This window comes from Lepidochelys kempii, chromosome 15, assembly GCF_965140285.1.
Source record: "Lepidochelys kempii isolate rLepKem1 chromosome 15, rLepKem1.hap1, whole genome shotgun sequence".
Lineage (NCBI taxonomy): Eukaryota > Metazoa > Chordata > Testudines > Cheloniidae > Lepidochelys > Lepidochelys kempii.
In genome coordinates, this window is record NC_136394.1 from 10,453,985 (window position 1) to 10,481,905 (window position 27,921).

The window sequence follows — 27,921 nt, forward strand, 5'->3', positions numbered from 1 at the left end:
TTCCTGGGTGACCATGTTTTTAGGTGCTTGCTTTTAAGGCAGGTGGCCATACATCCATGTCAAAAACAAAGCCAGCCAGGCTCAAGAGCCGGCTGAAATTTTTGCAGCACACCCATTTTATGATAGGGCCTCACCTCAAAACCCATAGATCTGTTTCGTGTAGTTATTTGACAGTGGTTTGTCATCTGTTTAGTGCCACACACACTTTTTGGCTGGGGAGGGGTTACATAGCTAACTTTGGGATCTTGAAAAAAATTTGTCCCCTGTTGAACATTTCTTTTGCCAAACAGCATTGCGTGTGGTAAATCTGGTGGTTTTAATTCAAGCAGGCAAAGATTCGGTCGTAACACAGCTCATAGGAGTGCTCTCTCTTACAGGCAGTGGGCCTGAAGGCCTTTCAGGACTTCAACAGTAATCACTGTTGAACTAGCGTCACAAAGTGCCTTCTTGCACCTGCATTGAGTCGTATGCCGCACACAGGGCCAGCCCTTTGTGTGTAATTGAATAGCAGCCTCGGCATCCAGCCATGCCTAGGAATTAAATAGACACTCAGCCCTCATCTTTATATGTGGGCCTAAGTGTAGTATATCCCCAGCTTTACACATGCAGAAAGATCCTTTAATTACTTCTCACCTTTCTCCGACAAATGATGGAGAACAGTTAACGGTCGTCACTGTGACTCCACTTTCCTGGGCTGAAGCAGAATGAATCGCTGCTCCCACTGCTCTGGGGTCTCCCGCTGGTGCTAAAGGCTAATCCCCAGTCAGCGTCACACCACACTACACAACGGCAATAGGGCCGTAGGCCATCTCCATCTCAGCCACTCCAGTTTCCTCAGCCGGAGCTGATAGCAGGTGTCAACCGTAATACCCAGGGCCATATTCCAGTCCCACTCTTGGGGCAGGGGCTGTTTCCTCTGGAACACACATTCTCTGAACTGAAGCAGTGACATGCTCGATTGTCAGTTTTGACCTTTCGTGAAATAGCAGCAGGCCACAGGGCGACACTTTGTTAAACCGTAGCCAGCCCTATGGGTTGGATTCCTGCCAGAAGTGAACATGAGTCCAATTCATTGTATTGAGCTCACTTTCTATAACCCAATGAATTAAATCCCTCCACAAGGAAAATCTGGGTGCAAAGGGGGATAGTGTAGCTGCTACTTTCTATGCCCGCTTGGATTTGGTGTGTCTTGGCTGTTGCAGGAAGGCTAGAGTTGGAGGTAGGTGCAGTATTTCTCCTTCCTGTGAGTAAACCTGAAGAATTTTGCAATAGACACAATGCTTTTTCTCCAGTAAATTTTACCAGTGCCGCTACAGTCAAGGTGACCGTGAGAATTTGTGCAGTGTTCATGGTAGTCAAAAGGCTTAATAAATATTTTACTTCACCAGTTGCTGAACTATTTTAGTTTTGTTACAATTCTGATCATGCACCATAGGACTGAAACAATGAGTTTTAAATATGTATTCTTAAAATAGAAATAAAGGAACATTTAACAAGTTAGCATTTCATCAGATACATCAGAGAGCAGGCACAATAGATAAATCAAGCAGTTTGGCTTTATGCAGAACATTTCCATGGAAAATGTCGTGTAGACCAAAGTGGAATAGTAGCTATTAGTCGTTCTCGCACACGCCCACCAAGAAAACCCTTCCTAGGGAGGGTGGGGGTATTTATGTGCACAAAACAATGACAGAAATGAAATAAGTCACCGCAGGCAGCAGAGTGAATATTAAAAACTCTTCCTGTGAAAGAATTCTTCAGACCCGGTAAAAATTGTTTCGTTAAAAATAGTTGTATTTACATTTAAGTCTGATTGAGAGAGTTTTCCCACCAGCTGTAAGTTATTAAGATGTACAGTAACTTGGCAGATTGAGTACAATCTGAATTATATTTGTGTAGGCTTTTAAAAAATTGCAGCTCTCAGGCATTACAGCACCAGAATATTAAGATGGTGGGATGACTAACTCACTGGTCCCCTTCCTATTAAAACACCGCTGCAGTAGAGCAGCAGCAGCACGAGACTATGCTGTTGGCAATTAAAGGGGTTTATTCCGAGCTGAAATTGTGTGTCTGGATTATTTGCCAAGGGCCAGATTCTTCTCCCAGATATTCACGTGTATCTCTACCACCACCAATGGGTGTGTATCTAAGGGCTCACCACTACTAGGTAAAAATCTGGTCAAATCCACCTCTGTTTCCGTCCAAGTCAATATGCTTTAATTTTCTGATAGCACCTATGCTACTCGTTCAGGGGAAGATGTCTGCTAAACGGCAGAGTATTCCGAAGGTGAGCTCTTTGGTAAGCTTACACTCCTATCAATTACGTAGCTCCAAATATTGGCTGATCTGTTAGAATGGCTTAGTGGTACCTTACATGGAAGGAAAAGGTCATTTCACCATGCTAGTTAATATAGTTAATTGTTTTATTTGGTTATTGTTCAACAACAAAGTTCAATATTTTCCAGGTGGAGCTTGATCTGTACCTCTGATTCCCTCCCTTGTCAATAATAAAAAGGTAATGAAGAAAAATCCTGTACTTTTAGATACCTAAAACCTCATTTATGCTAACAAGCTTTCGATTGCAATTTAATGTTACAATATTTCTTCATGGGATCTGGGAGGATTAAGCTGAGGCCCCTCCAATGTCTGAAGATGGCTGTCCACAACCACCATTAAAACAAAAAGCTAGTGTTGAAAAATGCACAGTTTACAATAAAAAAGTAGAAACTGATTCAATTCCCTTTTGTTACGAATATAAAGTTTCTTGTAAATATGTACAGTCCTTTGAGCTATTTCTATAGCAGGAAGCATTTCACAAACAAGACACAAGATATACACTTTCAGGACTTGACAAGCCCATTTCTCAGGTCATGAAGATCTTCCATGAGATGCAAAGATTTAAAGACTGATCTCTGTGACCTTTCAAAATACTGAGACCAAGAGACACATTTCAGCACGTTTCCTGCCAAATCATCTGGTCTAAAATAACCCAACAGACAAGAGAACAGAACACAATATCCATGAAACTCGCCAAAGGGCACTGACAAGGCATTCGGAGGTTTATGGGTGTCTTGGACAGGTTAGCACTGGCTGGCAAGGGACAAGCAGAAGATAAAAGGCTTGGCCAACGAGAAAACTCTTTTGCATTTATAGAGAACATGGTTGTTTACTCAGCATGTCGCTGAAGCAGACTGAATGGTCAAAACCTGCCTTGAAAATCATTTGCTCTCTGGCTCAGTTACAAGGGATAATGTTCATGGCATTGGAGAATATGAAGCAATAAATGGCTTGAGGTTAGAGGCAAAAGCAAAGGTGAGGTGTTCGGTAACCGCCAAAGCTGTTTATTGCAAGTATCCTCTAGTGCCGTGACTATTAGGTTTTACTGTACAACAAGATACAATCAGAACAGGAAAGAAGAACTTTGTTTTGAGAGATGACAATTCTGTGCACTTGCTTTCGCATGCTTTCCTTTTAAGTTCTTGGGGAACCGGGAGGCAACCTGTCAACCACTGTGAGGAGTGGCCTCTGTGGAAAATGGTGACTATAAGGATTTTGATACAATTTCTGAATGGGATTGTGTTTAACACTGGGGCGTGTGAAGGTGAGGGCTAGTGATTGTAGTTCTCTTGTCATATAATAAGGATTGTAACTCTCTTCTGTGCCAAATTCTCCAGGAAATCATGGCGGTTATTTTGCAGCGTAATGTAAAGGCTTCAATTAATTTACAAGTGAGGTACAATACAATACTTAGCACAGCAACCTAAAAGGAGAGAGCAGCCAGAGTGATGGTGCAGCAGCATGCAGTGAATTGCCATGCAGAAAACCTGGGTCAAGAGTCTTGTACCCCAGTACGTCAGAGACAATGCACTTTGTTTTAGGGCATGGGGGATTGTGACCATCTAATCAGGGGATCTGCCCTCCTCATCATCCAGCTGAACAAAGCTGCACTGGGGCAATTTTACTGAGAACAAAAGAGAATGAGCTTTGAAAGTGGCGGGGGAACAAACGGATCCAGATTAATTCTCTAGAGCTCTGTAGAGAATATCCAGTGATGCTGTCTATTGCAACCGAGTCACCATTGCCTTTCAGTTTACAAGGCCATGACAAATTCCAGCATCTTTTTCAAAACTATGATTTATTATCTGGTAAATGGTGCTAACCACATTAAGATTTGGGTTGGGATCTTCATCCCAATTTGATTTCCTTGATGAACTGTTAAGGACTAAAGCTAGAGTACAAAAAGTTTATGAACTGCTTGAAAGAGTAACAGTAGTACAAAGTGCAAAAGGTATGACTGCAGGAAGGTGCAGGGAAATAAACTGAGAGGCAGACAATCCTTGTTAGAGTCACGTGTCTCCTGACATGGAGCCCATTCTGGCCCAAGAAGGTTGATTTGGTGACTGGGCAGCAGAAGCACAGAGTGCATACACTCAGTACATTTCCTTTGTTTTTCCTGCAGATCACGATGAGGAGTAAGTTTGTCTAGCTGAGACTTACACTGAAGATTGGTCCCAGACCTAGCAGGGAAATAAAATGACAAGTTATACAAGATGCAGTAAAACATTCCTGTTCTCCTATATGTAGTCCCAGGTCATATAAGCAGCACTGCTTTCAGCAGGAGGCGGAAGCAGAGTTTTACTGAGTATCATTTGTCTCCTTGTCTAGGTGAAAAATGCTATGTGGCATGAATCTTCCCCCCTACCAATGATGAAGGCCACCATCTTCACATGGCATGAAAGTAGTGCTGGGGGGAAATATTCTCTTTGGAAGAGATTTTCACACAGCCCATGCATATCATATGTTTCGATGTACTGTGATGGCACACGTATTTTAAAGCGGGTTTAGGTTGAAGCCCCTCACCCACACAGGCTTCTCGCAGTACGAACAGCCACTCCCCACTGGGAGACTTTCCTGAGATGAGAAGACATTTGACAGAGCTCCAGCTTACCTTATTGACTTGTGAGAGTGGAGTTCTTGCACCTCCCACAGGCGTTCGCCCCCTGCTGGTCTCTTCAAACAATCTTCCAGGGGACCTTTCTCGGCGGGTGCTCAGAAGTCTGCCTGGAGATTTCTCTCTCTCCAGTGGTCGCCCAGGAGACTTGTCCCTGCGCAGCTCTGTCCTTCCCTCTCGGTACCGATGTGGTGTGCTTGGTTCTCGAGGATGGCTTGGACCTTCTGGTGGTCCTGGGCTTGACGCTACCCGCTTGGTTATGTGCTCATTATATGTTGGGGGACCTCTCTTATTAGGGCTGCTGTCATTCAAAAACAATGGGCGCGGACAGCTGAGTGACAAAAACCTTAAAGTTACATTTTTATTAAAGCGGACATCTCTTCCCCCCAATCACTCCACAGTGTTCAAATGAAAGCGCATCCAGAGCTAAGTCAGCCTTACTCAACAATGCGAACCACTTCCATGTTCAGAAAAGCCACACTCCTAGGCTCCCAGCTGTGTGCTCTGTGGGTATAACAGCACCAACGTGCAAAGGGTTGTTACCACCCACCAAACCAGTCCTGGTTGGATGGAATGTTATTATTACAGAGATTACCAGCACTACTTCTTTACCGTGGTGTCCTAGAGAGGCCTAAATAACTAGTCATGAAAGGAGATAGAGAAGTGTTGCTTTAAATAGGCTACAGCCAGAAATCAAGTATGACGGAAGAGAGGGTTACCCTCCTTCTGAAGATAAATATAAGTATTTATGCAGAAATCTCTGCTTTAGGGGGGTCTCTACTAAATCAGACATTTCAGCTCCTGAAGGAATATTCAACACAGATCACGTCTATAGAACAGCTACGAGAACTACTTATTTTCCTAGGGAGAGAGCCAGAGACTTTTCCTGTATGAAAGTGCATTAAAAATTAATTCACACCTCATAGGATTTGTTCAAGAAGCACAAGTTACAAGACGTCTAGGTAAACGTTCTGATTAAGAGGATAGGAGGAGAGGTTACAAATTTGCCAAGCTTTAGATTTCGCTCTCACTTTATAGGTAACACTTTTCACTCTTCAACAGGGCACTATCAGTCACAATATTCACTGCCCAATTCATCCCCGCTCTGCTTAACAGAAAAAGATCATGTCACTTATCTGAGTCATGTCACTTATCTGAACAGTCATGTTCAGACATACAAGTGGCCTGAAATGGTCTTTAAAAGCCACAATTCCAACCCTTTAAATATTGTATTTTATTTTCATGGCAATAATGAATGTTAGCACTAGACTTTCAAGCTATGGCCACATCAGCAAGACATTAAAATATCATTTCTGGTCCAAATCCTGTTCTGTCAGTCCCAGCTGTTGTAGCTAAGGAATAATTAATTCCATGAGTAGGGACAAGCAATTTATTTCAAGAATATTTTATTCAAAAACATTTGATTTAGTGTATAGATGTTTAAACATCTAATTTTATTACTGTTCTAAAACAGAACATTGGTACAGGTTTTCTTAGTCACATTAAGAGAACAAAGCATCCAGATTACTTGTGGCAAAAACTCATCTCTGATTCATCCAGTACTAATCTAGGGATCAACTGTGGATCTCTGAACAACTGACTATAACCCATTTCTATGCAAAATATTCTTCAATGAGGAAGGCAGTCACCCTAGACTTCAATGCAGAAGGCCTTCCCATGGCCTAATTACTGGTTCTAAAGTAAATTCTTTTAATTCCAAAAAGTTCAGGACATTCCTGTTCTATGGGACTTTGGATATCTGAAAGTGGACTCAGCTGGGATACATCTCTGTCTAGAACCATTCGGAAATGTACCTCCCTAGCAAGATTTGTTTTGGACACACAAGTTAAAATAATTTCAGAAAGAATCTCAATACAGATGCGTGCAGAGATTCATCACCACCTGGGGCCATCTCTTCTTTCACAACAGTATTATTAACATCACAAAACACTCCTGTTTTGTTTTGAAAGTATATGTGGAGGAAGTTATCCATGTACGGCCACAGAGTTCAGGTTTCCAGAAGGGAGACACTGGAACTCTGGATTTTAAAAGATCTGTTAAACCAGCAGGATTTCCTGATGCTTCTGAGAGAAGCTGAGTTTCTCCCACCAGAACAAAATGAGGTCGTCATGCAATAAGATTGGAGAAAGGGGTCTAGAACTAATGCTGCATACATAGCATGAGGAATGGCACTGAATGTAGAACAGTAACGCCTACCTGCGTGTAGCGGAGGATCCTCTGTGGTGTTCATTGTTGGACTCCTTCACTAGATTTCCCTTACAGCAGATCACTCTTAATTTGTCCTGATAGGAGGAGGCCAGGTAAATTGCTCCAGATGAAATTGCTGGCCCTAGATACCGGGGATTTGGGATATCCAAGTGGGCTCGTGCAGGAGTGCTGAGTGAAGGGGAGAGAAAAAAAAATCTTTATAATCTGCTTGTTGTATGTTATTCTTGGAAAGCCTCCACCCCTGCAGCAAATCATAGTTCTTCTCTTCAAAGCGCTGAGCAGAGCATGACTTACCCTAGAGAAGCACGAGCCTGAATCTCAACCACTTCAAGGGAATTGAAATGAGTCACAAACAGGTAGGGTTCTCTGTAGGCTGCAGCAGAGAAAGAACACCATGCACAGATTCTACATTAGTAAAAATTAGTCAGGAAACTTGCGGGATGAAGATAACATTTTCTTGCCCTCCTGCAATCTGTAGGGAAGACTAAGGATGTGGGTTTTCTGTGCAGCGCTATATACTATAAGGCTAAATGGGAAGAAACAAGCATAGAGAAGCCTTGTCTTGTGCCTGTCTGCTCCAATACCATTATATCAATCATAACATCACACAAAAGGGATTTAAAAATGGACTATTAACCGGAAAAAATCTGTTAGGAACTGCAAAAGCCCCTGTGGTTTCATTTTGATAAGCCAGACTCTTGACTATTTAGAGACATCCAAGCATCCATCATTAAAAATTCCAGTGGCCAATTTAGTCATTGTCAGGCTGGGAATATTAATCAAATACATCACTTTGATTTCATTTTCCTCTTATTCTTCATGCTTCAGAAAGGCTGCTACATCCATTTAGGTTTATAATTATTTGTAACCACTAGAAACCACTGAGTCTGAAGGGGGTCCTTCCCACTGGGCTGTTTCTGGGATGTGACAACCCCCAGAATGCTGAATATTTTGGAACACTGGAACTGGGTGGAACCAGTACAAAACTGGTAAACGTTGTTCAATACCTACCAAAAGCCAAAGGCAAGCGACTCCATTTCAGGTCCTCTGTCCTACTGCGCCTTCCATAGGAATCCACAAAGACACCAAACTCTGCAGAGAACAATCACCAGTGTCATTTGCTTGTGGCTGGATTTTTTTTTTTAAAAGGGAGGAAGGCAAGCAAAGGTGGGTTTTTACAACAGAAATAGGAGGGCCATCTTTTGCAGCTGGTGAGTTCTACAGTAGCCAGAATTAAATTACCCTCATTGACATAATGCTTGCAAACACTGCTGGTTTAGGAATAATTTCAATAGTTCAGTTGTTGCAGTCCAAGTCCTCTTTATACCAAGTAAGGTAAAATTGTTATTCCTTACCCTTCTAGGAACTCAGCATCTCCAAATAGGAGAAACACAGAAATATGAGTCATAAAAGTGCGTCTCCTGCCCAAGCAGACAGTTATAGTAAATACCAGAAGGATTACTACTGTTGGAATTAAAGGTGCTTTGTGAACTTCTAGGACATTGGATTAAAGGATCAACAAAAACAATTACATCAAAAAGTAGCTTGTAACCCTTTGTTTCTCCACTGAGATGAAAGGAGCAATCTTTCTATGGAAGTCATTGCATCACATAAGGAATCCTCTAGTTTAAGTTAGAAAGCCAGGAATGTTTAATCAGAGTGATTAAACATCTATTTGCACTGAACATTCATTTAAAAGATCACATTGTATTCTCTTCATCACTGGCATAGAAATGAAAGTTATTTACCTATAATGAGTTCTTCAAAATGGATTCTAAGTTCGCACTCCTGGGATGCTCTGACAGATGCAGCATGAACAGGTAGAATTCTAGCAAGTTCATGCAGTACCCTCCCTCTCCCCTCAGTGAACAAACGGTTCCAAGGCGAGGGGATAAAAGTGGGCTTGGCACTCATTTAGACCCAATACCACAGCGTCTGAAGAAGAATGTTTTTCCCCAGGGTAGGTTCCCTGAATACCCTCTGGTCAGATGGGTCTCTCTGGGGATTTGCTCTTTGCAAAGAGGCTGACAGACAGGGCTGGGGTGCTCATGCTCGCCAGAACAGCTGTAGCCTTTTGTTGTGGATCGACTCTGGAAACAGGGACTGGCAACTCAGTAGTTTCCTCTTCAGATGCGTCCCACTTCCAGATCCTTTCGTACGACATACTGAGGTGGATGGTTTGTCCTTCTTCCCTCCAGATTCACTCAGAGCCAACACTGGCCTCATACTTGTTCAGACCTTTTACTTGCCCAATTCCAGGTGGTTTTGCTGACAGTGCTTCTTGTAATAAAATCGTCTGAAGCCTGTTCTGTCTGCTCTTTTTCACTCATGTTGTATAAGTCAAGCAAACCAGCATTTTGAAGGTGAGTGTCCCTCAACCAGAGATGCCAAATATCCAGCATGAGTGTCAGATGCCACAAATATTGCCGGATGTGACACACGTCTTTTCAAACAGGGCTTTTTCTTTTTCAGTTCTGCCATTTCTGAACTGCAGACTTATAACTAACTTCACCTAATACTCAACTAGTTAACGATCTAACAAACTGCTAACGAAATCTAACTATAAAATTGTTAACTAGCTAATAAGCTATGGATCCAGGAGCACCCCAAAGCAGTTCCTCATGCATTCAGCTGCTTGCAGCTGGATGTAATTTAGGCGGCTGGAGTGCCACGCCCCCTTTTATACTTTTGCCCTGGAATGTTCAATGTTCACCGAGGGGATTGGCCAGGGAGGTGCAGGAGTGCTCCAGTGACCATTGCTAGTTACAGTCCTACTGGTTCACGCTGCGCTGGTTGGACCATCACACGAGTGGGAATATGCAGAGGACGCTCAAAGAAAAACTGACTGACTGACAGGCACAGAGATTTTAACATAACCCAGAAGGAATCTGACCAATGTATTTTAACAGATGGGATCAGTGTCTTGCCCCTTTAGGGTCTACATCCTTTATATTTTACAATGAACAATATGACCTACAGTCTAACATGCCATTTCCAGCAATAATGTTACCTATATGATCATGCACACCCAATGGCTAGCCTCCCATCAGTACAGTTCCCAGGTATCTTGTGACAAATGCTGTGCAGATGATCAAGCTAGTCCAGCAGCCACATGATACACTTACCATGGAAACAAAGCAGGTACTCCTCCCTCTGTCCTGTAGGGTTCACCTGTATGATACTGATTGGGAAGCTATTGGTGGAAGAAGCAAACACAGCAGAGGCTAAGGAGTGGTCATTCTTATCGAGAAACTCTGTAAAGGGGTAGAAAGGAACAGCAACGTCAGCACCAGCTTTTCTGTAAATTCATACCCCTTGTTCCCATTTAGGTAGTAGACAAGTATCCACCCCAAAGGAACATTCACAGAGCTGTTTAATGTACGACAGGAAAGGTCTCCTACCCTCCAGGGTATACTGCTTCATCTCAATTTCATAGAACTTGTTGGTTCCGATGATGATGCTGTAATTGGTCAAATGGACACAGCTACAGGGCTCTGAAGTTTCAATCTCCTGGAAGAGAAGGACAAGGCACATTGGCATGAGCCTAGATGATCCTTATTCAACTCTTCTGTTCCATTAGCTCCCCTGTGTTTGTTTAAACATTTCTCTTATTACGTAGGGTTCTGAGCGGCAATATTTCCCTCTATAAAAGGTGTTTAACAACTGCCGCCTGCAGTCTCCAGCAGGAGGAACTGTTCTCTTGCTGGCAGAACTAGTATTAATTTTCCGTGAGTTCCCTCCTGGAGGGGATTTTACTGGCTATTTAGGGGGCAGGTGCGCACGCTATGGGTCTGGTTGAACTCCAGCTACCATTAGAAGTGGTAGAACAGTTACAGCCAGATCCGCTTTTGCATCTGTAAAAAGCCAAAAGATTGCACTGGTTTCTTTCAGACAGACCAGGCAACTGTCAGCTACACCTCTGTCAGCTACAAATTAGACTAATACTCTAAATAGCATGCTGTGGTGTTCACTGTACGGCCCCATTATGGGGGTGTAGAGATTTGAGAAGCAGAGTCAGAGTAAAGCAATGATCCTTAGTTATACACAGTGTTACATATTAACGGTCAACTAGGTTGAGGCACTATAAAATTGGGCACCTCCAGGCCTTAAAGGCAAGAGTTGCATGGGGGGGGCTGCTGGAGGGGGGCTGCCAATCAAATTTATTTTTTTAACATACTTTAAATGAGAGAATGAAGAATTTTTATTTTTAACAAAGTTGGTTAAAAAAAAAACAATTAGGTTCTCTCAAGACTCAAGTGGATTGGACACTTGCAATTAAACAGCCCCTTAGCCTGAGCCCGATTCAGCTGGCATAGGCTAGCCACGGGTTTTTAATTGCAGCGTAGACATACCCAAAATTGCCAGCAGCTCTGATTTTAACTGGAGCAGGTTACAATTTACTGTCACTTTAGCTAGCAAGCAAAATCTGTATGAGCAACATAGGTTTTAGGCACTTGCTCCTCAGCAGAGTGGAGTCTCGCACTGGATTGTTATGAACATGTGAACTACTGAGAGAAATCAATAAACTTGCCTTCCTGATGCAGAACTTGCTGAGGCTCTCATTATAGCGCAAAACCACCACTTTGTTGGGCATCGCTGCACAGATGCAGAGTCCGTTCTCAACCTACAGGGAGGGTTAAAAATATGGTTAGAGATAGCAATACGGACGTTCACACTAAAGCCGTGGAAAACATTTTGAACACGTGAAACAGTTCTCTTTGGTGAAAGGTACCCAGATGTTGGCAGAGATGAGTGGGTAATATTTGTAATAGGACAGTGTGGCGTAACTGCAGATTAGTGAAACAATGAAAAGCCTTTTCACACTCCTAAGGGACAGCACACATCCAGACTGCTTCTGTGATTTCTTTTGTAGTTGAAGCAAGTTAATTAAAAGAACAGGAAGCTTTTAATAGAATGATGTTTCTATTAAGAGCGATAATTAACCCAAATTAACCCAGGCAGGTTAGATCTTTAACCTCTTGAACCTGTATCTGAAACAATGCTTTGAAATGAATGATGTTCAACTTGTCAAAGATATGAGTAATCTGCATAAGCAGTTCCTGCTGAAAACTTCTGCAGTGGCCAAGTGTTTCACACTGAAATTGGCAAACACTCTGAACATTGTTGAATGATGATACAACTGTATGAGCAAATTTACTACCTTGGTAAGAATCACCCTGTGTTCAAGAGCAAAGACAGAGGAATAAGAAATTTATTAATCGTAGGAGTCTAAAAATGGAGAGCAAAAGTCTACAACCAGAGAGACAAGGGGGAGGAAGTAATATTTTTTATTAGACCAACTTCTGTCGGTGAAAGACAATAGCTTTCAACTCATACAAAGCTCTTCTTCAGTCAGTTATGTTAGATTTATCTCACAGTATGCATCATATAACAGGTTAGCATATTCCACTGATTGGTTGTCTGTGCTTGTTTATATTTGTGATAGACCCTTCAAGCTCCTTCCCCTCCCCACTCCTCCCCCTTTACTCATTTTATTTGGAGATAAATACAGAAAACCAAGGATGTAGCTCCTGGATGTGCTGATTATGACAAGAAATAAAGATGCTGATTTGATGAAGATTAAACCTGGCAATCCCTTCTACTGTCTCACTGTGCGTGTGATCAACAGATAAACTAAAGTACAGCCCAGGGCACAAAGGAGCTATATCCTACCTTGCCAGCAGCAAAAAGGTGACATCCCTTGACAGCCTCAAAGATGTTTGGTGAGATATCAGGCTGGGCTGGGAGGTGAGACTGGGCTAGAGACTGCTTCACTTTCTTTACATCAGCAAGACACAGAGCTCTCTCTTCTCCTAAGGACAGGAATGGTTACATTTTTTCCGTGTAAGTCAGTCAAGCAAGGGCAGAATTTCACTCTTCACTGCAAGAGCCTATTCTGTTACATAAGCAGCAGCTTTTCATTATGGGTTGTTACTGTGGTAACAGCTACAGAACACTGTACATGTAAAAAATAATTCCATGTGAAAGAGGACTTTAAAAAAGGATTAATAAATACACCCGGGAGAACAAGCAGTGTCTCTTGGGATTCTTATAGTTGCTAGTTCTAGCTGAACAACAGTAGTACATGGCCCCCCATGAAGGCACTGCCTAGATTACCAGGAAGACCGCTCCTTTCCAAGGGAAAGGTGCTTTCTCATTTCTGCCCATACAAATCTGTAGTAGAGCCTCATGGGGCTACAGTTAAGGATCACTTTGACCCATGTTGGAACCCTGAGGTTTCAGAAATATCACCTTTTCAAAATCACATTGGGTGTAACGTTTGTCTACAATTATTTTCTTTCCTACAAACTTGAAATACTGTTTAAAAAGCTAGGGCATCTTAACATTATACAGCAAATTTGTGAAGCTTTTTTGTTAATTCCATCCAAACATTATACAGGAGGTTTCGATATTAAATTGTGCTATCTATCGAGTCTGTCTAGTCAAAGAGCAGGACGGAGAGCTAAGCACCATTGGGAAAGTATATTGTTCCAGTTAGCATGCAGACCTAGGGACATAAAAAGCAGAAGATGACAGCAGCCCTAGTTATATTACATGGGCTAGTGTTGTGGGACCCCCCTTTGGTAGAGCATTAGAGGGTCATGGGGCTGCACTGGTGCCCAATCTGTGGCCCTTCAGGGAGACTGTTAAAAACAAAGAAAAGGGAGTGCAGTTGATTAAAAATTGAAAATGTATTCCGAGTTAGGCCTTGAAACTTTTAAACGGTGTTTGCATCAGCCCCACTACTTCAGGGAGGCAAAAAGGGACACACACACCACCCCCAATCATCACCTACCACTTCCCTGGCAGCCTCAAGAGCAACTCCATTGTGCACGGGGGGTGTGGGGGGCGGGGTGGTCAGCAAATCTCTGCTACTGCATGGGAGGGGAAGGAAAAGAGAGCTGCTCTCACTGTTGCATTGCCTGCTTCCCTGCTAACCCGTGGGAATAATACAGAAACAGCAGGACAAGATCTTGACTGGCTCTGCCTGAGAGAGCTCCTAGCAAAGAACAGCTCCTCTCCCCTATACAGACAGCCAGAGTAGTCCAGGAGAGGTGTGGGAATCAGCAAACGTTTATGGCTGACTTCAATGACAGACCTGAGTGTTCAGCACCTCTGATAACCAGAACACTTTTATTTAGGTGCTAAATATATAGATTAAGAAGCCTAACTTGTGAAACTCAGGTTTGAACATTTTGGCCTCTGTTATTCAATCCCCCATCTGTAAAAAACAGAGACCTCACTCCCTTTGTGCAGGGATATTGTGAGCATTACTTCATTCGTTAGTGTACATGAGAATCTGAGATGATTCTGTGATAAGCACCACAGAAAAGCTGTACATAAAAAGTAGACAGGAACCCAGGGAAAGCAAGTTCCACTGACATTGTACTGTGGGAAGTTTCCCCTTAACCTTCACAAACTAGAACATTTATCAGAACACTTCCATAAAAGTGAAAATTTGCCATCTTCCTACCATCATACCTGCTATCATGAGCAGTTTATCCAGATCCTTTATGAGGTGAATTTGGAAAACAGCACCAAGTCCTGGAATGTGTGTTAAGGAATTTTTCAACACATTCAGGGCATAGAGACCCTCCTCTGTACCAACGAGTACTACCTATAAAGACAAAAATTGAATAGTCAGCACTATATAAGAAGATCACAGCAATGCTCCAAGACTAACTTTCACTCACACGTAACACCAGCCAATGGAAAATGGAATCCAAACCCAAGGTACAAAAGGAAACATGTTCCTATTTACAAGTCTGGATACACATACTCCATTCATGCAAGGTATACAGTGACTAGGTTGAGTGTTGTCCATGATTGTCATCACCTGGTCACTGAAAGGCATTGTGCAATTTATATCCAGACGGTCTTCCCCCTCAAGCTTCAACAGAGAGTTTCCAAGCAGCTTCTGTAAGTGACAAAAAGAAAATACAGTGTGATTAAGTAGGCAAACACAAATCAAACACTTAGATAACACTTAGCACTGACTCACAGCAATTTTCCTTATCCCCTCATCCAGAACAGCTAGCATGTACAATCATGTACATTATTGCCTCCAGACTCATGCTACACTGGTTGTAACTACCACTAAACAATGTATTGCTATCTGAACTGCAACCGTCTGCTTATGCACAGCATTCAGCAGTGGAAAAGCAGAGTTCTTCTGCAACACGAAATGTGTGTCAAAGCTGTAGGGACCCCATCTGCAAAGGGTTCATAAGCTGCCACTTAACAAGGCACAACTATTAGGGAAGTGAGGAAACAAGCATGCATGTCTCTCTCTTTGAGCCCAAGCAGAAAGGAGGCTCTAAAACAGTCACATCAGTCTATTAATAACACAGAAGTTAGCAGAAGGCTCATATGCTAGTTTATTACAGAGTGGGACCTCGCTTCAAGACACATACACATCCCAACACTTACTTGAACAGGGAACGTTTGTGAAGTGATACAACTTAAAAAATCCTGGTGTGTCTCAACACCCACAAATTGGTTAGAAAAAACTAAACAGAAACTTTCAAAAGAGAGACTGCCGAACAGTGTAATATTTGGGAAGAAAATCAAGAGAGTTCTAATTAACATCCTGGACTACTCCTGCTAGTCAGATTTCCATTGTCTCAGTAGCCAAAATTTGAATATGTGATGCCAAAAAGCACAATCTCCCTATATCAGGAAAGTTCTAGTAATGAAAAGGGCTGTTCTGAATGAAACAGCAGTGAGACCACTTAACTTGCCATTTTTGTCAGGAATAAACAGCTAACAAATCACAAAAGAGGGGAAAAAATAAGCCTTTTTCTGAGATTTGCTATTTTTCAGATCTGAAAGGAGGTGTGATACCGTGAGGCATCAAAGTCGTAAACCATGGCTCATGGTATTCCTATTAAATGATATTAATGACAGAAATAATATTAACTAGTTTAACTTCCTTTCAAACTCAGCATGTCAGATACTAAGAAAGAAAATTTCAAAATGGTTCCCTCCAAGAATATTTTATTATTAGATAATCTATTTGTACTTACAGCATCAGCCTCAGCTTTTTCCCTGGAAACTCTCCCTCCTGCCACTATTGACTCCAAAGCAGTGACCCAGCGCTGCTTATCAGGGAAAGTAGGTGGTAGTAAGTAGAGTGTCCTACCAGGCCAGCATGTGGTGTGTGGATGAGACTCCACCTTTAGTATATATGGCACATCTAAGGTGTTACACAGAGAGAACAAAATTGGGATTAGCACTTGGAACAATTTCACTTGGCTTAAATTAGCATCCTTCATCTTTGCAGAGAGGATGTCACCGTAACAGGATGTTTACTGCTACAATTTATACCATCAGTAAAGATGGGCTTTTCCATTCCAGGTGCTGCAAACTAGCTATTAAAGCTAAAATAAATAGATAGCAGATAGAAAGATGGAAACCATACACACAAAGCTAAGTAAAGATTAACTATCAGCCTTTATTCAGACAGGAAGAGAAGTGTCAGCTATAACAGAGAAGTTCCTTTTTCTATAAGTCCTATGACTGAAGCGATGCCTGATAGTTTTCTCTGCACTGCTACACAGTGTACAATTTCTAAAAGCAAGTCACTAAGTAATCTCTTCCAGGTCTGTAACATTGGCTTATGCAACACAAGACGACAGTTTCCTTTTTTTAATTGTAATTCAATAACCTGTTTTAAGAAAAATAATGTTCCTACTTTTGATAGCTGAACTCTACCCTACAATATAAAAACCAAGAGGTATATTATCTTTAAATCAGTTCAATTCCATATATACACACAATCAGTACAGTACAAATATTACTTCTTCTTAGAAAATAACTGATTCCATATGCCTCATATTATTTCTAGTTAATGGTTTACTGCTAGAACATGCACTTTGAAAATTCAGATTGGCAGAGGGCACTGAAGGAGGGAGTTTATATGAACTATGTTTAAACGTGCTTTATAATAACTTTATAAAGCCACTCTAAGGTTTACCTCTATTTGAATGAAAGAGTATCTCATTCACAGTTCAACCATCGGGAGAGAAGCAATCAACTTTGTGGGTCCAATGCTAGATGTCTGAACTATTCACAAGGCATACCTAATTGAAATAGAGGTAACCTCAGAAAGATTTATGATATTACAGAACAGCAGTTTAAAAGGTTAACTGCAGAATGAGATCTGTTCTACCACAGTTAACTGCTGGTGGATGCCAAGCCATATTCATGGATCAGTTGAAATCCATTCTACCTCAGATGCACTGATTCTCACCTGTCTTTGCTGTATTGGCAAGTTCAGTAGCTCCTACAGCCCCATGAACAGTTACATCTCCATCAGGAAGGCACAACTCAAACTCCTCCACAGGCCGCTGTCCAGCTTTCAGGAGTAGGGGAAGGGACAAGAAGAATGAATGAGAACAAGACACAAAGAAACAAGAAAGCAGTGAGAAAATAATGAAGAACTGGAGGAAGAAAGTAAGTAGCACATTGGATTTTTCATAGCTGGAGCACAAGGTTATTTCCAATATTTAAAGCATATAAGGTTAATAAAATCCTAAAGGGGGGGAAAAAACAATTCTGCCTTATTAGACACATCAGTTCAAATTAGCAATAGTTAATGTTAACGTATTCATTAGACCCTTCAATTCAATGAATAATTTCAGAAAACAGAAAAGACAAGTCTTGTTTATTGATCGTGTGAAGTTACCTTCTCTTGCTTCAGCATCATAAATTAGCACTTTAGTTCCTTCCAGGACAATGAATTTCCTATCCCAGCCCTGCTGTCCACGCTTATTATTCCTGAAAACACAGCAAGCAAAATAGAACATCAGAATTTCCACCAAGATTCTGAATTGGAGTGGCAAGCAAATCCCTGGGGGATAGATTTCATTGGTAACACAAGAGTGGAAAGGCAAATATCGAGAGAATTCAGAGAAATTGCCTCAGGATCCGCGATAATTTACAGCACAGCTCCATACATGCCACCACCTGCTCTGGCACAAAGACTCGTGTTTATACCTCGGCACTTTCATCCATCCTTCCAGATGCAAACTGCTGCTTGGCTCCTTCAGCTGCAGTCCTGGAGAGTTCAATTTGTCCCGACAGAAAGCTTCAGAAAAGTGTGTGGCATATTCTGCGGGCAGTCCACACGTAGCTGGCAAGCATGTTGAGCACTTTGGGTGACACATCACTTGGCATTCTGAGAGAGTAAAACTTTATAAGGACATACACCAGAAAACATGGCCCAGTCCATTCAGCTTCCAACCAGTCACCCAGAGACCCCCCCTCTCCCATTCAATCTAGCCACCTGATGTTTTCAAATATGGAGTATACCCTCCAGTTACTCTTCAGGTCTTCATAATTGGACGCTGTCAATCTTTGTTTGCAAGGAGAAAGAACTGGATGGTGAAGTCTCTGACGGTGCAGAATATGTTATCAAATACTCTCATGGAGCAAGAAAAAAGTTGGAATTCTCCAGTTCTCACAGGCAGTGCTGGTCCAGAAAACAACATACTTTCCCTGATGAGGAGTTCCTGGTAGTCACACTCTATCCCAATTCCCAGCTGCTTTTAACAAGGCAATATGGGCAAAATAACCATGGGGTAGCTAGGAGAGGGAATCAGTCACCTGCCTTCCCAAATAAAGAGAACAGTCTCTTTCCACTGACACCTAGAAAATGTAATCAAGGCTGCTGGTGGAGAAGCTCACCGTCTTCACTGAACAAGGACATGAGAATCTATTCTGAATGACTTGAAGTGTTAACCCTCCAGTCTAGCATTCAATTGCCCTCCATTCACTCACACGCCCTGCTCTTACCAAGACATTTAGATGCTTGACGTCCAAAGTGCACAGTATCCAGACACACTGCACATTTTGTTGCCCTCATATTTAGCCCCACATTGAAACGGTGAGGGATATTGTGATGCATTCGCTCTTTCAGACGCCGACTGAACTCTGGAAGGAGGAAAAACGTCATAGGGATAGACAAAAGGTATAACATGATCCAATGGCTGGAGGTTGAAGCTAAACAATTTTGGAAATTGGTGGAAATAGAGTGGACATTTTGAACAGTGAGGGTAATGAACCATTGGAACAACTTACCACAGTCATGGGGATTCTGCATCACTCGCCGTTTTTAAATCAAGACTGGATTTTTTTCTAAGAGATATAGGAATTAATTTTGGGAAAGTTCTATGGCCTATGTTATAGAGGAGGTCAGACTAGATGGTCATAAAGGACCGCGCTGCCAACAAACAAGCCTTTCACCAAAGCTTCTCTCACTTTACCTATGCTAGATACTGAGCATGCTTTCCGCATACCGACTTCATACCACCGAAAACAGATTTCCCCAACTTTCAGTGCTGACCAACGAGCACATCTCAGCACCTGCCAGTACATTTGATTGGCAGTGAACAAATCTTACCTCTCATGTCAAATCCTTTCCCTGCTGCATATGTCTTCCCGCGCTACCCATACCCATCCCTTACCCATGATTGAGGACATCTCTCCTTATGTCTATGTAATCCATGCTTACAAAGCATGGCTCTCTTTCCACCTCCTGTGGAAACCTGTGAGTTTCTGAGTGTATGACAACCATTGGGCTAACAGACCTGGATTTTTCAGCTCAGGCAGTAGAGGCTTATGGTTTTAGATTAGAGAGTTCAATCCCCATTGTTATGACCCACCCAGGGACCATCCAGACACCTAATACCAATTCTCTTATATACAAGTGAGCATAACCCCTTAAATTTTCAATTGCATCCTTCTTGCTGATGAGTCTCGCCCCACACTTTCAACAGCATGCATCTCTTCCTTCATTCCTTACTAATAAGGATCCAACTTCTCCTCTCACTCAGTACCTACCCTTTCCATGCACAATTCATGGGTCTCCTCATGCCTATTGCCATTCCTTTCCTTTATAGCGATTTCTCGGCTCAGCTGAATGATGTTGCAGCTTAGACAAATAAAGATATGCCAACCATGGAGGAAACATTCATACATCCTTTTGATCAATGCAGAATTGTAGTTGAAAAAATAAAGTGTAGTCTGAAGAGCAAAAGCCTACAATGGCACTGGTTTGTGCTGATGTAGGGCAGCATATCCTCTGTATGATTCCCTATTTTACAAAGAACATTGTGACTTTGAAGCAGCACATAATGGAACAATAATAAGACTGGAATGGATTTTGTTTGCACTTTTCATTGTCAGTCTTTCCTGAGACTTAAGACACACAGATGTTAGCAAAAAAACGTTTTTTCCCTCAGTATGTTTACTTTGTGCATTTCACAGCTCTTTGAGTCTAGCCAGCTTCACTATTTCCCAGAGAATTTATTCTTTGCTGAGAAACACCTACTAAACATCAACAAGGGAGCAGAAAACCCATTTTAAAAAAGTGTAATTTCAGACACACTATTTAAAGGATTCTCTATCAAAAACTAGATATCTTTTAATCAATCAATAAAAAAAACCTCAAGTGGACGGAAAGCCTTTAACTGAAGTTTTATAAAATAAGTAGTGTTGAAATGTCATTCAAGCAGAGATTTAGACTGTAGAACAAGAGCAAGAAGGGATGATCCAAGACTTCTATGATGACAGGAGTTTTTACAAAAATTCATCCCTCACAAATAGGTAACAGAACCCCTTTCCCTCATACAAACTAGGCTCCAATTCCCCTCACATTACTATCCAAGTCTGCTACCTAGAGCTCATCAATACTTGTGCACATGTCATTATACACACCTGCATAAAAAGAGAAAAGATGGTTTTGAAAAGGGGGAGGGGGGGATGAGTATTCTGAATAGGAACAGGCAACTTCATATTCCCCTTGAGACTTACCCTCTGGTGTGGAGGACTCCTTTCTGCGACTTGAGGGTGGAGCAAGCAGGCTGATGGGAGTTGGCTGATGCTCTGGGGAGCGGACTATGGCAGACATGATGATCTGCTGTCTGGCTGTGGCCGGAGTGGATGGATGACCGTGGTCTGTTATTTTCCGATGGGCAGCTACAGAGACAAATACAACTTGTTAACTCATCCAGTAGGCGGCTAATTTCCAGCCGTGGGTTCTATGTAACCATTCAAGGGTTACAACGTGCAGAAAACATGTAGCCCTAATGCATCTTCAAAGCAGCAGACAAAGTAGGAATTAGACAGTAATTTTACTGTTACAGAGACGCACAATTTAAGGCAAGTTTTGGGGCCAAAATGTCTCTCTTCTCCAGATTCAACTTTTCTGTTACCCCCCCTACCTTCTTCTCGAGCAGATCTGAGTTCAATGCGTGTTTTCTGTAAAGCCTCCTCCAGCTCAGCAGAACGAGCCTTCTCCTTCTCCAATGCCACTTTCAGCTCATTGTATTGCAGGGGAACCTGTGTGGGTAAAGAAGGGTCCTCTTTCCGCCGACTAAACAGGCCCTAGCAACAGAAACACACAGACAACTCCTAACTCCTAGTAAGAGATGATTTAAACTAGGCAAAGGGAAAACTAACTAACTGCAGGCCAGAGGGCCTAGTGGTAATTATGATGTACAAAAGGATGGGCTTTTAATTGGAGTTGAAGAGAAAAAAGTGTTGAGAACTTTGCTTATTTGAATTTAAAAAAGCAATGTACATTGCTTGTATATCACCACCAATACCTTGTATTTCCTATAGCACCTAACAGAGGATCTCGATGTGTGTTAACACTAGTGAATTGAGCTTCAACACCCTTGACATAGATCAACATTATATCCATTTCACAAACTGGTATAGATTAAATTGCTTAATTCAGGGTCACACAGAGGTCTGTGGCAAAGCTGGGAATAGGACTCCTGACTACCTATCCTGTCCTTTAACTAAAAGTTCAACCCTTCCTGATTCTAATACATTCACATATACTTACCATTTTAAAAACTTGTTCGTACATTTTCATTAAAAAATGGGGAAGATTCATATTTCCCCAGCTGCTGCAGAGGCGTTTTTACTGGGCTGCAACTTGACTCATTGTGGAAACAGAAATACTGACAAGCCACAAGGAGGACATGTTGCCTGATAAAGCTTTTTTCAGTCATTTATAATGTTCCTTAAACTGGAATGTGTTTGTGTTATGCAGTAAGGATAAAAATAAAAAAAATATTTCAAATACACAGTAAATAACTAAATCATGAAGACTTCAGTCATTTAACTCCATGGCTAGTTTCCTGAATTCTGCCTCCCAAACCTTTATAACCCACCTTTTTCTTTTTGGCTGGCTGGTCCATCTTTGCTTGCAGGAAGTCAATGAGTTTGGTTTGCTGAGAAATAGTGCCCTCCATTTTCACCTTTTCATGGGAATAGAGAACCTGTGAACCACACACAAAAAAAAGAAAATTAAACCTCAGCAATAGAGAAACAGCAGCATAACAATCAGAGATGTGATAGTATGGAAGACCAAGCAGGAAGTCAAACACTCAAGCACAGCTGACTTCATCCAGTAGTAGGAAATGGCACATAACAATGACAGGCCAGGTACTGAAAACCTCTCATTTGATATTTGCTTTTTCCCTTACTGACCCTCACCTGAATGTTTTCCAGTTGGTACTCAAGGTCACTCCTTTCAGTCTTCAAAAGATCTGCTCGATCCAGAGCTTCTTGCAGGCCTTGAGTCAGGCGGAAGATGTGGTTTTTTTGCAGATCCATTTGCTGCTGCAACTTTGCTTGCTATTAGTGGGAAAACAGAGGCCAAAGGTTTTTTAAACTAGCTTTTAAATGTTAATGTTTCGTGCAGCACAAGCATCTTCCTAGAACTTAAAATTAAACATCCGTTTATTTTATAGCTCAAATATTAATTTCCCCTATTTATAAAATCCCAGAATCTTTCCTTCTTCCCAAAATGCCATATTATCATCTTCAATATCAGTGATTTGCATGAGTTCATAGCAATGCTGCCTTTTTAAATATATTTTTACACACACACACACAAATAAAGAAGGCAGTAATTTGCTTTGTTTGGGTTTTGGAAATCCTATATATCTGCTAGCTAAACTAGTGAGGGAGACAGCAACATCAAGAATTTCTGCATGCCAGTTTTCCAAGCCTTTCACACAGACACCAAAAGCTACCTCAACATTTCTCTATAAGAAAGACTTTTCTTAGAAACAAGGGCAAGCATCTGCATATTTGGTTGATCTGGGAGATTAAATTTAATACAAAGTGCTCAGGTCTCTGCCCCCGACCTGTGGCAGAAGGAGCTAGGTGTGAATCACCTCTGCTTCCCTTCTTCTGGCACCTTAAAAACCTCAAGCCATCTTTTCGCACAACCAACCAAAGCATACAGAGCCACCAAAATGCCAAGGCTATGATGAGGCAAAACCAAAACCACCTTAAATGCGATAGGTGATGAGTCATCATCTCTGGGATAACCCTTCTGCGAAGTGAAAACTAACACACCATTTTGATTTACTTTCTATTCTCCACAGCAACATTAAGGAAGGATAGAGTAGCAACCTGGATCTTTGGCACTAACTCTGAATTTTCTAGCTTCATTTAAACCTAGTAGAACTATTTTTGTGGGTTTGCATTGTGGATCCTTCCATCGAAATTTTTATAACATGAAATCCCCTCACAGGGTAGCCCTTACCTCTTCCAGAAGCCTCTGTTTGAGCTCACGTTCTGTCTCAAGCTTCTGTTGTAAACTGCGTGCATTCATCTCCAGCATTGCATGCTTCTTCTCCAAGTCATTGAGCTAGGCAGTTGGGACAGACATATATATATATATATATATATATATATATATATATATATATATATATATAAATAGTCATAGATGCTAACAAATATTATAAGACCCAAAGATCTTAAAATCCAAATTCACCAGTCAAACATAAAAGGCTAGAATGAAAAATATTACCTATTGCTTTTTTTAGAAACCCAGAAAACTGGGTTTTGGCTGTTGCTGCTCAAATGTGGATGTCACATCAGCTCTTAGAGATTTCATTAACCCCCATGATGTCAGGATGTTTGTGTTAGATTTAACTGATGGGAAAGCTAGGCTCCTGGCCTTCAGAATTGCATCCTCAACAAGAGAGGCCTCAGTCTTTTTGTAAAATTTATCCCTCCAACTGAAAACGACTGTTCAGCTCAAAACAACATTTCTATCATGAACACCTGAGTTGACACATTTTTCTTTAGCGTATATATAGAAGATTAAGGTAAAAAGACACTGACCTTGTCAGAAAGACTCTCAGCTTTGAGTTTTTGCTCTTTCAGTGCTTGCTGAAGAGCAAGAATCTCCGCTTTGTGTTCTTTAACAGCTAGTTCTACCACCTGGCGGGATTCAGTAATACGCTGATCTGCTCGCACTCTGTATTAAAAATGGAAAAAATGTTGTTACCTGATGATTTCCTCTCTGGGACTGACCTCTTCCTAGGATGCTAGGACATCAGTAGACACTTTCAGAGTTTTGCCTCAAATTCACAGTGTTGGTTTATATAGCCAGTCATCTTATTGTGATGCTTCCACATTATACAATCCTGTTCTCAGCCCCTGCTGAAACTACTGCTTGGGAATTCAAAGTCACCAGAACAAGGAATGAGAATCAAAAATGAGTTTACCATATCATGGTACAGTCCAGATTTAGTTTGAAAGATAGCTTGCAAGTTACAGTTAGAAATACTATTTTCTGAATTCAGTGCCCTTGCACAGGAAAAAAAGGGAACAGATATCACTGGAGAGTCACGTGTATCAGTTTAAATAGCCATCTTCCAGATTTAGCTCATATAAATAAATATTGGGTGCAGATTCATGTCTCACATTCTATATGTATATATTGAACTATATTCCACAGAGCACTTTTACACAAAGATTAATGAAGAGAAAAGCCATACCGGCTCTGTTTCTCTGTGTCCAACATTCTCTGTAACTCTCGCACCCGACATTCAAACTGGGACTTCTCATCCCCTAGAATGCTTCTCCATGCTTCCCACTGACGTTCCTTCTCTAGCAGTTCATCATTCAGGGCCTCCAAGTCCATCACCTGCTCTTCTAGCATTGTGCATGTTGTCTTCAAGGCCTCCATTGTCTAAAAATAAATCTTCCCATTAATTCTCACTTCCCACATCAAACATGCACTTTTTCAGATAGGGCTTCACCATTTCAATTACAGTACATGCAAATCCTCACCATCAACTGGTAAGTCACATCTCATTTATTTCTAGGCCTGTATCTTTATGTATTTAACCCTAGTTGCCTTTAATGTCAGCAATGCCTCATCATGGCTTTAGCCACAAGCAAAAATGAACCACTAGGAAGCACCATTCTTTGCCAATGTTGCAGTGAGCCACAAAGGGACATACTAAAGATCTCAATGCATTTTTACACTCCCTCCCAGAGCGATCATTGTAGGATCAAGTTGCTATAAAAGTTATAAATGCCCTCCATTATTTCTCCAAATCAGAAAGAATTTCTAGCTAGTCAGAGTCTTGCAAGTGGATAAGTGTCCTGAAGAGATTTCAAACAGAATTTCTAAACTCTCACTTGTTTCTGACTGGTGAGCTGCATCTCCCTCTCAGTGATCTCTCGACGGAGGTGGTCAACCTCACTTCGCAGCTGTACTATCTCATCATCGGCCCCAGAGGCCTCATCAAGCTGCTTTGACAGGAAGAAATTCTGATTGTTCAGTTCTGCATTGTCCTCACTCAGCTGGTTCAGCTGTTCTTCCAAGTCTGTAATCACCTAAAAAGAGCAAAAGAAGTTTGGGTTACATGTCAGTGAGTAGAGTTCTGTGAAAGAACGTTCTTCACTCCTACAGCCACACCTTGCCGAGCAAATAGACAGATCGTAGCATTTTTGTCCCATTCAAACATGATTTTAATTGCAGATCTTATGAATGGGCATGAGCTTAGCATGGGCAGTCTTTCTTGCTTCTTATAAAAAGCATCTTGAGATACTTTAATTCTGATTTAGCCTAAAAAGGTATAAATATGTTGCAATACAATTTATGATTAATTTGGTGGCACACCCTAGGGGTTAGAACATCAGTTTGAGAGCCAGGAGAGGAGTTCCGGTTCTCTTCCCAGGTCTTCCACTGACTTGCTGTGTCCCTTATGCAAGGCACTTCACCTTGATACCTCAGTTTCCCCATCTCTGAAATGAGGATAATACTTCTCAGAGGTTTTGTAAAATGTAATCTTTAAAATCATTAACGAGAGGTGCTACAGGTGATACTATTTGGAAAGCTGCTGCCTAGAAATTGCTTAATTTACTGTAACTAAAATCATAAGTAGCCAAATTATAACTTATGAAGGAACAGGTGGTATCAAGACAAGAGAGTTATGGATGGCAACATGACGAATATGACAACAGAAAAAGCTTGGCAGCACCACAGATTATAGTAGAAAATTCAGTATTACCATCAATGAAAAGCAAGGATTCAACCAGGTTGACAAAGCCTTGCCTTTATGAACCAGGATTGCCCATTTATTAAACTAGATTGACATCTCATTATGCAAAGTTTGGTTTTTAAAACTATCCCTAAGGTTTAAAAAATATTAATAAACATTGAGTATTTTCACACAACCCTCCAGTGTCTGTGAGTGGAAACCCGTATGAAAAACTCAAGGGGAGATTCTGCAACTACCTGTACTACAAGACCAATGCAATTGGGGGGAAGAGAAATACCTCATACATCTAAGCTGAAACTAGCTTAACAAAAAGAACCACAGATCATCACTTAGCACAGTCTGTGTTAAAATGCCCCAAATAGGTTCAAGAGGCATTTCAGCCCATATGTAAAATGCTAGTGTACGTCAAGGTAATAAAACACCTTATTAAAAACAAAAATTAAGATTCCAGAATATCATCTGATTACATGTTTAGACTTATATGTTCTGGTTTCCCATGCAACAGTCAAGGACTTCAGTATATGTAGTAGAGAGTACAGTTCCTTTTGGCTTTTCTGAGGGGAATGCAACCGTTTCTTTTCGACTACAGGCTCTAAAGCATACTCATGGCAGCCTTTCACCATGATCCTAGATCTAAACCAACAGTACTTGCCTTTTAAACTGTTGGCAAAAAAGACAAACTTAAACTACTCCCTACAGGGTGAAAGGGGGGTTCTGTCAACCATTTGTTTAGGGCCAACTCATAAGGTGATTCATACCCTAAAATGCAACATCACTGTTTTCAGTAGTGTGGCCGTTACTGGAACACTTCTACTGCTCTACCGAAATTAAACATTCTGTCCTGGTATCACTTATATATCATACAAGTTATTTAGGTACCATGATTGCACCACGAGAATATGTCAGTCTCTACATTGTTCAAATGGACACCAACTTAGAAATAAAAAAATAAAAAATAAAAACACTTCTGTCTGAAAATGTAATAACTGAGATTTCTGTTACGTTTCAGACCAGAGAAATTTTTCTTCTATTTCCAGTTTGCTTTCTTTATACATTTGACAGCACCACCAGTCTTGTCAGTTTCATCACCTCCCTTATACAATCAGTCTCACTTACAGTTTGTAAAATACAGGAAAGAGCAAGTGTAAAACTGCAAAACTTGGCAGGACGACTCAGTGGTTGGCGTAGCACTTGAAACAACTTAATTCATTTTCATTCAAACTGACTAAATTTCAAGATGATAGCGTCGTCCCTTCAGGGCGAAATCTAACCTTCCATTATAAGCGTGATTTTTCTCACTTCCCTCAACCTCACCAGAACTAAACCAATCTGCCTGAACTTGGTGATCTTACTCCAAAGCAGAACATTTCTAGAAAGTTTGAGGCAAATCAGACAAAGTACTTGAGAGAT

The 27,921-nt window shown here is 41.3% G+C and overlaps 1 protein-coding gene across 1 annotated transcript in view; it reads right to left on the minus strand.

Moving 5' to 3' along the window:
• Window positions 1–1,233: 1,233 nt before the first annotated feature.
• Window positions 1,234–27,921, minus strand: part of CIT (citron rho-interacting serine/threonine kinase) — a 94,989-nt gene continuing 68,301 nt past the window's right edge. The window contains exons 25-48 of the mRNA XM_073313406.2: window positions 25,646–25,843; window positions 24,997–25,190; window positions 24,338–24,473; window positions 23,751–23,855; window positions 22,691–22,831; window positions 22,366–22,473; window positions 21,406–21,568; window positions 20,996–21,160; window positions 18,977–19,114; window positions 18,179–18,359; window positions 17,868–17,959; window positions 17,433–17,537; window positions 16,207–16,376; window positions 15,018–15,098; window positions 14,663–14,798; window positions 12,854–12,993; window positions 11,712–11,804; window positions 10,582–10,690; window positions 10,306–10,434; window positions 8,192–8,272; window positions 7,475–7,553; window positions 7,169–7,348; window positions 4,949–5,282; window positions 1,234–4,517 (exon numbers count right to left, since the gene is read on the minus strand). Coding sequence (XP_073169507.1) covers window positions 4,494–4,517; window positions 4,949–5,282; window positions 7,169–7,348; window positions 7,475–7,553; window positions 8,192–8,272; window positions 10,306–10,434; window positions 10,582–10,690; window positions 11,712–11,804; window positions 12,854–12,993; window positions 14,663–14,798; window positions 15,018–15,098; window positions 16,207–16,376; window positions 17,433–17,537; window positions 17,868–17,959; window positions 18,179–18,359; window positions 18,977–19,114; window positions 20,996–21,160; window positions 21,406–21,568; window positions 22,366–22,473; window positions 22,691–22,831; window positions 23,751–23,855; window positions 24,338–24,473; window positions 24,997–25,190; window positions 25,646–25,843 — 3,282 coding nt within the window. The 3' untranslated portion in view covers window positions 1,234–4,493. The remainder of the gene's footprint in view (window positions 4,518–4,948; window positions 5,283–7,168; window positions 7,349–7,474; window positions 7,554–8,191; window positions 8,273–10,305; window positions 10,435–10,581; window positions 10,691–11,711; window positions 11,805–12,853; window positions 12,994–14,662; window positions 14,799–15,017; window positions 15,099–16,206; window positions 16,377–17,432; window positions 17,538–17,867; window positions 17,960–18,178; window positions 18,360–18,976; window positions 19,115–20,995; window positions 21,161–21,405; window positions 21,569–22,365; window positions 22,474–22,690; window positions 22,832–23,750; window positions 23,856–24,337; window positions 24,474–24,996; window positions 25,191–25,645; window positions 25,844–27,921) is intronic.